Here is a 12,102-nt window from a genome sequence, read left to right as displayed (position 1 = left end):
GTTTGAAACCTGCAATTGCAGTCATATGCGGAACAGTTATCTGTACGTGCGTTGTGCATCGGCACAGCTCATCAGCGCGGATGAATCTAATGCTTGCTGTCAGTCACCACACCGCTGTGGATACTGAACTTCAGAATCACAGATTTTACGTCTTGAAAGTATGACCAATATAAGAATTTTAACTGGAAAATATCATCTGAACAAGTAAGTAACATTTCTGCCACTTTTGTTCTGACCAACTGAGGAAGAAGGCATTAGGCCTACAATAAATCACGCTGCCCATGATGATTAAATCTAACTATCACTTAGCTCAGATCATGCTAAACTGTGCAAATTATTATTACTGTTATACTTTGTTCTCAAATCGTTAATGTTAACAACATCAGCATTACTATGACTATGTGTATATTAGCGTTACCTGTAGATTTAAATTTCTGTAGCCACTCCACAGTCCGAAGTCTTTTGCTTTTTGTCTACGGGTGAATCTCCAGTTGTCACTGATGATTGTCATTTGGATCTTTCTGGATTACAATCCGCCATCAAATGATAAGATTAATTATTTAAGCTGCTGTTTGAAAAGGCTATAAATGATCCACTACCAGCTGCGTCCTCACATGATAAAACCGACTAGCCTGAACGGGACTGCTTCCTTTGTGTTTACGGACGTGACGTAATGACACACAGAGGAACTCTGCTGCATGCTCAAATTTCCCATGAAAATCCACCATGTCGCTCTTATTATAAAACATTATTACAAGCTTATTGTTGTGAATCGAGCTAAGATAATGAGATAGTTTTGAACACTGGCTGGTTATGTACTTGCTCAAAAATTGATTTTGGATCATTTTTAACCAAAAAAAGTTACGGACTGCAGCTTTAACTTCAAAGTAAAAAGAGGTGCTAAAGTCTGATTTTGTGGTGGCTGTGCTTTAAAATTAAATTATTACTATTAAATTATTATTATTATCATAATTCAAATGATGAAGGATTTTGAAAGTCTGACAGTAATTAGTGTTGAGTACTACTGTAAGGTTTACCCTGCCTGGTTTAAAGATGATTAACAGTTGAAAACATTCGTTAGAAAATTTTAGAGTTTAGATTTAGAAAAGTAATCAAATGTAATCAGTTACATTTAATAAAGTAACGTAACTGAAATAGTTACACGACTTATTACATTTTAAACAGGGTAACTTGTAAGCTATTATATTTCCAAAGTAACCTTCCAATCACTGGATATTCTAATTAATCAGCTCAAGTCTCAAACATTGAATTTTAATTTATCTAATTAAAACATATTTCAACAAAATTTAACATACGGAAAGTATTTTCATTGTAAACACCTGTCATCATTACACTCCGTAGGAGCCAAAAACTCTTTTATTTCATTACAAACCGACAGATAATCCTAACAGCTATCTAAGTTATATGTTAATTATAAACCTTTATATAGTTTCATAACTATGTTTTGTTGTAAATCATGCCAGGAGCTCGATTTGACAGATCAAACATAAGCAGAAGAGATTTCACTGAGGTAAACAGAAAAATCAAAACTTCTGGTACAAATCTGTTTTTTATTATGTCCCATATGGAATTAATAGTTCATGTAGAATTTACATCAATCTTAAAACCGAATGTTTAAAGGAATAAACTTACTTTAATGTGTTTCTGAAGGTAAACAGTCCGACTTTATGATTCTGACGGATTCAACTATATCCCGCGTCAAAGCGGATCATACCAAATGAGACTGCAGGGGTGAACCATGTCCAAAAAAACAGCCTAAAACATTTTCATATTCATCTAAATAGCATTATTATGAGGTTACGTTTTTATAAACCTATTGATTAGTGCGTATAATTCATTTTGTATAGGAAAAAATGGAAATTTGCGTAATATTGCTAATCTTCTTTCGGTGAGTTTATTTTGCAAATGGAACTTCCCATAACGATGCGTTACATTCCCAAACGGAACCAAAAACACGTACATGGTGTCACAGCGGAACAGTTACAGTGTAACATCAGTATGTACATGTGAATCTTTGGCATGATCGTAAGTGTGTTTTGAGTTCATATTAATACTTTATTCTGCCTCGCGAAATGTTTTAGGAACTATTTAACTATGACATGTTAAAGTATGGCATTGAGATATTTAAGATCATACCGTATGAACTTCTGTAATAATCATATGTTCACGTGTCTCATGTTTTTAAAGAATTTAAAAATTGTTGTAACTGTATTTTTACAGTGCAGTTAAAACAATTATTTTAATGAAAAAATCTGCTTACGTTTGTGTAGAAGGCAAATAGTAATTGTTATACTGATATACATAGTCTTATTCCGAAGTTTACATACCCTTGCAAGGTGTTTATTATATATAATATTTAATAACTTATTCATAATATTTAATTATTATAATTAATATACAATCTTTAACGTAAGAGGGATAATTACATCGTGCAATTCCTCCCTGAGCAACATTTTGTGGTAATTGTGTGCAGTAAAGCTGTCCATTGTTCTTGACAAAAATACTCCAGGTAGTTCTTTTGCCTCCCAGCATGCTCTGCAAGATGCACATTTGAGTTATTTCCCACAATGGTTATATGATATTGAATCCAGCTTTGTCACTGTCAAGTCTTTGTGGATTGTACGCAACTGTATGCATGTATCTTTTAAAGTCTGTCTAGATGTGGACTTCTGTATGGTTAGTAATGTGTGTTTTGATGGTACACTGAAGGGGTTGGTTGAGTGACATCTGGCCATGAAGCGATTGTACATCGGCGGTCTCGGCCACACAGTGTCTGAGAAGGACCTCAAAGACAGATTCGGAAAATTTGGGGATGTGTCAGATGTGGAAATTATCACCAGGAAAGATGAGCACGGTAGGAACTGATGAAAACCAAATTGAATTTGTCTTTTAAATTCAACAAAATGGTTTAACTGATTTGAATTTATTTATTTACATTCACTGGGTGGGTACACATTCAGTATATTGAATATTATTCTGTATTATTCATGTTTTGTGCAATATCTTTGTGATTTGTTTGCAGGATCTCCTCTAAAGACATTTGGCTACATCAACATAAACATCACAGATGCTGAATACAAAAGATGTACATGCATTTATCTAACATTCAGTTTTTCTTAAAAGATGTTCCTGTGTCATGCAGTAACTTAATCTGTGCTTTTGTTTTTTTATACAGGTATAGGCATCTTGAATAAATCCACATGGAAAGGTGGAACCTTGCTCATTCAGTTGGCAAAGGAAAGTTTTCTACATAGGTAACAACTTTTTTCAACTAATAAAGATTGGTTAAAGTGTGTGTGTGTGTGTGTGTGTGTGTGTGTGTGTGTGTGTGTGTGTGTGTGTGAATTGCTATATTATATATTTGTGAATTGGTATATATCCTTTTATGTTTTGTTTTTTTGTCAGACTTGCTGAAGAACGACAGCAACTGGCTGAAAAGATCGTCACCCCAAAGATCGACCCTCAGGAGAAATTAGTGGACTCACTTAAAGCAGCAGGTGTTGAAAATTTTCACATGAAAGCTGCAGTTCCAGGAACAGAAATTCCTGGACATAAGGTCTGTCTGTAATTTTCTTTAGCTAAAAACTTTTGTCCAGTTGTAAAAATGACCTGTTGCTGATTTTACATGGGTTTTGTGTTTCTCCATTCTTCCAGGATTGGGTTGTGAGTAAATTTGGCAGGGTCCTTCCTGTCCTGAATCTAAAATGTAAAGGAAAGAACAAAATATCCTTTATGTGCTACTATTCTTGTGGTTTTCAGGAAGATTTATTTAAAAACTGCATATATTCTTGCATGTGTAGAAGTGCTTTTTTGCTTGGTGGAAAAACTCATTGAGATGAGTCCATAATTTATAACCAGCAGTGGCATTTTCCAAACATTTTTACATTTTATCTGTCATCTTCACTATCTTTCAGAATAGTTTATTATCTATCTATCCTTAACTCTTGAGTAGGTCTTCAAGTATGATCCATCCAAACACTGCCACAACATCAAGAGACTGGAGACTGCAGACAACATCATGTCAGTATCTAAGCTGACATGGGAGATGGAAGGTGGAGATGATGAAATCAGTAAGAAAAGGAGAGGAGAGTTTCCACAGCAGAAGCCACGTCCCAAAAGATCTAAAGTAGAATTGAGTTCATTTCTTAGCAATTTGGCTCAGAGCAATAGTATTGATGCAGCTGACATTGGAAACAAGAACAAAATGGTGTTCCAACAAAACGGACTCCCCACTACAAAGACAGGAAAACAAAGACCTGTTGTTAAAAAATCAGTTTGTGTTTTGAACAATGATGCTGACTCTGAAGATGAAATCAGGATGTTGGTTGCTCAAGAACTTTCGCCGAACACAAAACAAACCTCTGTAGAGGACGAGGACGACAACCTGGAGGTGGTTGGAGATGATTTTGTTGTTAAATCTAATGCTTTCTGGGGTGGAGCGGAACAAGATGGGGTAAAATCGCTACTAACTTCTTCAAAAGATGATGAGGATTATGATTCTGCAGACACGGATGAAATACTCACCCAGAGAAAGACCCAAAAAACACAAGTTAGCCAAGATTCACCGACAACATCCAGTAAAAATGAGTCCTCGTCTGAATCTGACAGTGGTAGCGATGATTCTGATTATGAAGCCATGATGGGGAACTGTACCCGCTTAGATCTCTCCCTGGCAGACTTAGAGCAGCTAGCTAAAAACACAGAGGTGATTTCAGATGATGAAACTGTAGAAGAACCTAAAAAAGAACTCAAGACCCCAAGAGCACCATGCAAAAGAAGAGGTAACAACCCTGAAGATATTCTAGCTTCGCTTCTTGGAGACGACACCCCTGACAAAAAAAGTAAGAATCAGGTGACCAGAGTATCCCTTCCAGCTTTCATTGGAACGAAGGATCTCTTTGAAGGAGTCACCCAGAGTATTGACAGTGAATCTCCTAAAAGACTCAAACAAGACCTGAATGTGAAAGAACGAAGCATCTCAGAACATACAAGTCAGCCGCAGTCTTCAAACCATCCATCTGAACAGAAACTCTCCAGTTTAAAGGAACAATCAACCTCAAAGAAACTTGAGAACCAATCATCAGAAAATGATTCTTCTAGTGATGAGTCAGAAAGCAGCGAAGAAGGTGAAAGTGCTCAAGTCGTCACAAAATCTTCAGCAACACAACCGGACCTAAACCCTAAAACCACACCGAAGACTGTTAGCTCTAACATTGCAAACACCCCAATCAAACCTGAGCAGATGAAGATCTCCAGATCATCCAGTAGTGACTCAGAAAGCGGTGAGGAGGAAGATAATGAAGATAGTGTTGAAGTCTCTGCTTTTAAACCATCATCAGCAACACAATGGATAAGAACCAACGCTGAAACCGAACTGAAGACTGTTGGCTCTAACTTAAACACCCCAATCAAACCCAAGCAGACGAAGATCTCCAGATCATCCAGTAGTGATTCAGAAAGCAGCGAGGAAGAAGATAGTGAATATAGTGCCGAAGTCTCCACTTCTAAAACATCCTCAGCGACACAATCGATAAGAACCAACGCTAAAACCGAACTGAAGACTGTTGGCTCTAACTCAAACAACCCAATCAAACCCAAGCAGACGAAGATCTCCAGATCCTCCAGTAGTGATTCAGAAAGCAGCGAGGAAGAAAATAATGCCGAAGGCTCCATTTCTAAAACATCCTCAGCGTCACAATCGATAAGAACCAACGCTAAAACCGAACTGAAGACTGTTGGCTCGAACTCAAACAACCCAATCAAACCCAAGCAGACGGAGATCTCCAGATCCTCCAGTAGTGACTCTTCTAGTGAGGAATCGGAGACTAGTGATGATGAAGAGAAGTCCAGACCTCAGCCAAAAGATTCCAAACCTGCTGATTCAAAGAAAGTTCAGGAAAAAGTTGACTCGCATACTACAGTTCGTCACTCAACTGTCATAGATGCTCAGAAACAACAGAAGGACAACGAGAAACGTCTTGCGGCGCTGGAGCAACGACAGAAAGAGACCGAACAGCAGAAGAAACTCATTCAGGGGGCTCTTTCTAGTGTGGTGAGTAGAACTAGTCCGTAAAAGCTTCCATCGTCTGAATATGCTTCATATAAGGATCAGGCTGAATTTTAAGTAGGAATTCACTATGTATCAATACCATATTGGTTATTGGTCTATTTTAGATTTTAAATTTCTTTTTAATTTAGCAGATAGAATTGTAGAAGTCCCGGCTCACGAACCTTTCCTGATCCCACCCCCCCTCTCTCTCCCACTTCACTTCCTATCTATTCTACACTATTCTATTGCAATAAAGGCAAAAAGGGCCAAAAATAAATCTTAAATAATAATTTATCAGTATTGGTCAGTTGAATTATTTATGCTTATTTCCCCAACTTTGAACTTTGTCACTAAAAATACTAAAAACAAAAAACTTTGTCATCTTTAAAAATATATATAATATTCTTTTTTCATATCGTACATTATAATGTTGTGACACCTTAATTCACACGTTTGATTGATTAATTTTTGTTTTTAGTCTTTTATTTTAATTTATTCAGACAAAATAGTATGGAATTTTAATGGCCTTTTCCATATTTTACATTATTATTCATAAATTATACAGAAGAAAAAAAAAGAATTCCTGCGCAGTTTTAAAGCTTGAAAAATTAATAATAATAAGATAAAACGATTTACGATCACATGACATCAGCTTACAAACATTGTTTGACTGAAAAGTTGTGTGACAGAAACTTTTTTTTAAAACTTTTTTTAAAACATTGATTTCATTGTTTGTTTGTTTTGACTGGCTTGAATTTGAACATCATTGCATCCCTAATTTTAAAGTCATTATTCTTTGAAAATCTAACTTGTCTTTTAGTGTTTTGAGTTTTTAGTGTCACAAGTGTTTAGTGTCACTAACTTTTTCAGGACACGGTGAAAGCGAACAAAGGCAAACACATTGTGTTTGATTCTGATGATGATGAAGAAGAAGAGGACAAAACCACAAACAAACCAGAAGAGCAACAAAGATGCAAGAAAAAAAGTCTTTTTGAGGACGATTCAGAATCCGATGATCAACAAACGTCCACATCAAAAGAAAAGGCAAATATGGACCAAGATAGGAATTACAAGATCTTCTTCAGATCTTATCTTCTACAAGATCTTATCTTTTTCAGCTCTGAGTTGTTCTTCATGTTCATTGTGTTTATTTCCATCATAATTCTACAGGAGAACAAAAAGTCAGATGGCAACAAGCTGTTTGACAGTGAAGATGAGGATGATGGCGCTGAGGATGATCGTTTCCAGATAAAACCCCAGTTTGAGGGCAAAGCTGGACAGAAGGTTTGGATTGAGTCTCTTTCACGATGGAGAGATTTTCTTTAGTTTGTTTGAATTCTCATTCATCTTTCTTCATTTTTTTCCCAGCTTATGCAGCTGCAGGCTAGATTTGGAACTGATTCGAGATTCCAGATCGATTCGAGATTTCTGGAAAGTGATGATGAGACTGAAGATCAAGGTAATTTATAATTTGTATTTAGGCTGTTCTTGGACCTAAATGTGGTTGATGCAAGAATTATTCACCGGTTTCAATCTGTTAAATTTCAGATGCAGATGCTCCAGAAAAAGATGAAGAACAACTTCTTGAAGAGAAAAAGAAAAGTCTAGACATCCTCCAGAGCATTTTAAAAACCAGCATACAACCGCAGAACACCAAAAAGAGCAAGATATTCAAGTATGACTATTCAAATGTTCTTTCTGCACACATCTTGTTCTCTTCATATGTTTGTAAAGGAGTTTATGTACCTTGTTTGGCCTTCCAGAGATGTTTCGGGCCTGCATTACGACCCAACACAAGAGGAACATGCCACTTTTGAGTCCAAGACAGAGCCGCCGAAGAAAGAAAGGTATTACATGAACTCGTCTCCTAATTTTAGTTAATTTGGCTCCTCATGATGTCATTTAACATTTGCGTTTTTGGTGTCGTTCAGCAAGGCGGAGAGACGAAAGAAACGTGAAGAGGCTGAAAAACTCCCCGAAGTCTCTAAGGACATTTACTTTGAGGTGTCGGCAGATTTGAAGGAGGTCTTCGGAACATCCAAAGAAAACCAGGATGAGGAGGAGCCGAAGGTTTCATGGGACAAAGAGGCAGAAGAGCCTGAAGATATAATGACACCCATGGAAGTTTCCTTCACTTCTAATGTAGAAGCCCATGAAGACACATCGGGCGGATTCAAGTTCTCCTTCTTTGGCGAGGTTGCTTCTGCGGAGACGACCACCAAGACAGGTGCATTGGTCATTTACATCAAATTTATCGAGTTTCATTGTAGCTAGATTGGTTTTCGCCATTAGTTTATCCGTTGTTTTCATTTAGGATTGTTGTTTATGTTTATTTACGCAGCAGCTTTTTTCTGAAATCACTTTTACATTATACCACATGTAACAGTTTCAAGTAAAACAGCTGTATTCTTTGGTCAATCAGACAACTACAAAATAGAGACGTTAAAAGGTGCCAAGTTCTCTTGGCAAATGGACCCTCGCTTCCAGGACAGCAGTTCAGACGAGGAAGGCGTGGACGAGGTTGAGGAGGACCAATCTGCTTCCAGCAAAATCACAGAGTAAATATAATATGATTTTAAATGATTATTTATTTAATAATCTTTTAAAATTTGTGACTTGTAGCACTAGGGATTTATCACTTAAGTTTCACTAGCAACAAAGTGACAAGATCACATTCGTTTCAATGGGGAGCTGGCGATTTCTGGCGACAATGACCGTTGGCGACCGGATATAGTTGTGTTTAGCGAAGTTGAGATTGTGCTGAATCTGAAATCGCGCATTGTCTAATTAGGTACTACATTTGAATTAGGGATGCACCGATCCGATATTCAGATCGGTATCGGCTCCGATACTGCCATTTTTGCCGGATCGGGTATCGGCCGGACGGGACCGGTCCAAAATCCGATACTGTGCGTGTACTATTCTGTGTTATTGTTACTACAAAAGGCACAAAAACATTAAAAAGCAACATAAAGTTTCTGTGCACTATATTCCAAGTGTTCTAAAGCCATTCCATAGTTTAATTTGAGGTACAGATAAATATTTTAGTTGTTAAATTAAAGTTCACGTAAATGCCTCCCTCTGCTGCGGCTGTCAGTCATTCTCCATTCAGCATTCAGACTGCGTGTCGCGTTCGGTTACGACAGTCAACACAATGAAACTCTCTCCAAGATGAATCAATGTTTCTATTATTATACTTAATCAAGATACCGGTAATACAATACGCATCAATATATCTTCACTTTGTGCTTTGAACTTTTCACTGCGGAGCGCTGCCGCTGCGCGCTGATTCCATGGTGCTTCAAGCACATCATTCTGCACACGGGATGCGCATAAAAGCGCTTTGTGCCGCTCTGTATGGGAGCCGTTCATATTATAATACTTTTGCGCAATGAAAGATTGTTTAATAGCATTTTTTTTGTTCTGTCCTATCTATCATATGTTGCTGCATCATTTTAATTTTTATAGTTTAATTATAAGACATTCAATAGCTTCTGATTTCGTCCACATTTTCATATGTATTCACAAACGTATAAGATAAACAAATAGGCCTAGGCTATGCAATTATTTATATTATGAAATGAAAGTATTATGAAAAGTTAAAGTCTGCGTCACTTTTCAGTTTTCATCTTATATCTCATCTCAACACTTTTTGAGGATCGTGAGTGAACGCGATCATCTCTTCTTCTTTACTACTTTACAGAAGGAAATAAACATGAATGAAAATCAAAAAATATGTTGAAAGTTGCAGTAGCTTACCGAAATCTGTATCACGTCAGTTCAATCAGTGTTGTAAACAATGTCACGTAGGAAAAGCCATTCATTGACCATAAACTTATATTCAGCAGCAAGAAAAATAAAACAAACTATTTAAAACAAAACGGATTAGAAACTTTAATTATGAAAGCATAAGTATTATAATATAATATATAATAAAATGGACAAACTGGGTGCGTGTAATCAAACGCAACGTGGGAACAGGGGTGGGAATTACAGCTACATCAGCCTCAGTAATCTGTCAAAATGACGGACAGGCTGCAGATTTTTTCCGTCACTGCTAAAAAAAATTCCATCAATGATGGAAAATTCTCGGTTAAACCTACCTTTGAGATAATATATAATATACACGCCACACTACCGCCGGTGACACTCCACGACCGCGGTGGCGCGGTTGTCATGCCGACCGTCACAGCCCTAAGCGAGGCATCGTTTATTATTAGGTAATTTAGCGCTTTTCTTATTACTTGAAGATCGGATCGGATCGGTATCGGCCGATACTGAATCCCAGGTATCGGGATCGGTATCGGAAGTGAAAAAGGCGGATCGGTGCATCCCTAATTTGAATTTACCTTGCGACCGTTAAAAAAAAGTATGTTCTGTATAGTATGAATATGGGTAGTATGAATGAAATTTGCATGTATTACATCCGCCATGTTGTTACCGTCACGTGACCTACCAGCGTCAGTTGCGTTGCTTCATTTCCATTCATAAATCTTCTCCTGTGGCCTCATGGGATAGTAAAGTCCATCAAATGCACACTTCTGAGTTTTGGCGAAAGTAGTATATTCATCCGGGCACTTTTTGCCTACTGTTTTTCGAGTACTATGTATTCAGACATGCTACTCTTTTGCCGTACTGTTTTTTCGCGTACTATATAGGAGGCAAGTATTCGATTTCGGACGGAGTAATAATTGACAACCAATAGAAGTGAAGTCAGCTAAGCGTATGTGACTCTACTGTTTTATTCATAAAATGTAACTAAAAATGAAAAATTATTTAAAACAAAATTAATTACAACTAATCCAAAAAAGATCCCGTAATAAAAGGTTATCTATATGAAGTGCCCGACGGAACCTTTTAAGATTCTATATAGAACATTTTCTTCTGTAATATTGAAAACGCAGATGAAAAATCTGGGATGCAAAATCTAGGTTTAGGATTATGATTTTAAAAATGTAAAATAAAGAAATACATTAAATGAAATGACCAAAAATATAGAAGATCAAGGTCACTACTCAAATAAGCAAACATAAGTTTTACATACTGTGTAAAAATATTGATATTTCTGATTGAAGTGTTGAACTTAGATTTATATTTTGTGCAGCAAACCAACACCATCAAAAAAGAGTTTTTTCTTCTTCTATCAAGATGACAAACGGTTAAAAGGTGAGATTTAAACCATGTTCCTTCATTAAAAGGTTCATTTATCATCTTGATAACTTAAGATGTTTGTGAACAATTAAATTTTTACAAACAAACCATAACAACAGCATATTTGATTGATTATTCATGCCTGTGTGTGCGGTTAAATTAAAATGGGTTATGTTTTGTTTTGTTTTCTACCTTTTGTGCATATAAAATGATCTGTGTATGAAACTTTTTTTTTCATCAGAGGGGCCGGGAATGTTCTGTAGAAGCGGAAAACTAGGAGACCAGAGGGAAGCCTGGGAAGAAAAGAGGACGTCACTCAGAGATGTACTTGATTTCAAAGTGATTTATATGGAAAAATGGATAATAATGAAAAAAAAATTTAATTTCACTTACCAAATAACCAAAGCTAAATGCGTCCCTCCCACATTAAAAGAATAATATTTAAATGCATGTGTATATGACATGAATGCATATTATATGTGCATATGATTAAAATGCTCAGTCTCTTGGCTTGAAATAGATTGTGGACTCCTAGTTTACCATATTTTAAATTGGTTATTTGACAGTACTGAAATTTGGTTAGCAGTTTTTATTTCTGACATGATGTTACAGCTGTTTGTTTTTCCCCCAACAGGAGTGTCGCAAGAAACACAGAGATGCCAAAAGACACCAGAGGCCATCGCTAAAGAAGTCCTGAACAATTTAAAGTAAACAAAGACATTTCTTACAGAAAAAATAACATTGTTGCACCCATTCATATTCTGTTTAATAACTGTAATTTATTCTTCAAAACAATGGTATCCAATGCATAGTCCCTTTGTATGATTTAAACATGTTTTTGAGTGAATAAATGTTGCTTTGTACCACTAGAGGGTGGTGTG

At 36.6% G+C, this 12,102-nt stretch overlaps 2 protein-coding genes across 7 annotated transcripts in view; one reads left to right on the top strand and one right to left on the bottom strand.

Annotated features, from left to right (window-relative positions):
- LOC125263625 (centromere protein P) overlaps positions 1-10,654 on the bottom strand; it is a 64,784-nt gene extending 54,130 nt beyond the window's left edge. For 2 of the 6 annotated variants that reach the window (XM_048182682.1, XM_048182680.1), the window contains exon 1: positions 1,654-1,801. The gene's annotated coding sequence lies outside the window, so the exon portion shown is untranslated. Of the gene's footprint in view, positions 1-418; positions 471-1,653; positions 1,802-10,526 lie in introns of those variants that run through there. The other 4 variants (XM_048182678.1, XM_048182681.1, XM_048182677.1 and 1 more) reach the window with 4 other exon arrangements.
- On the top strand, positions 1,947-12,090 carry nol8 (nucleolar protein 8). The gene is made up of 17 exons (XM_048182671.1): positions 1,947-2,046; positions 2,731-2,875; positions 3,044-3,106; positions 3,197-3,275; positions 3,427-3,577; positions 3,676-3,744; positions 3,974-6,073; positions 6,941-7,114; positions 7,241-7,354; positions 7,439-7,529; positions 7,619-7,745; positions 7,834-7,917; positions 8,002-8,297; positions 8,493-8,628; positions 11,175-11,236; positions 11,463-11,545; positions 11,856-12,090. Exons 2-17 carry the CDS (start codon positions 2,755-2,757, stop codon positions 11,916-11,918), a joined length of 3,813 nt encoding a protein of 1,270 aa, XP_048038628.1. The 5' UTR covers positions 1,947-2,046; positions 2,731-2,754; the 3' UTR covers positions 11,919-12,090.
- The last annotated feature ends 12 nt before the right edge of the window (positions 12,091-12,102 follow it).

The sequence above is a fragment of the Megalobrama amblycephala genome, linkage group LG2, assembly GCF_018812025.1.
Source record: "Megalobrama amblycephala isolate DHTTF-2021 linkage group LG2, ASM1881202v1, whole genome shotgun sequence".
Taxonomy (NCBI): Eukaryota; Metazoa; Chordata; class Actinopteri; order Cypriniformes; family Xenocyprididae; genus Megalobrama; species Megalobrama amblycephala.
The sequence above is the reverse complement of the archived record's forward strand: the minus strand, read 5'-3'. Positions and strand labels throughout refer to the sequence as shown.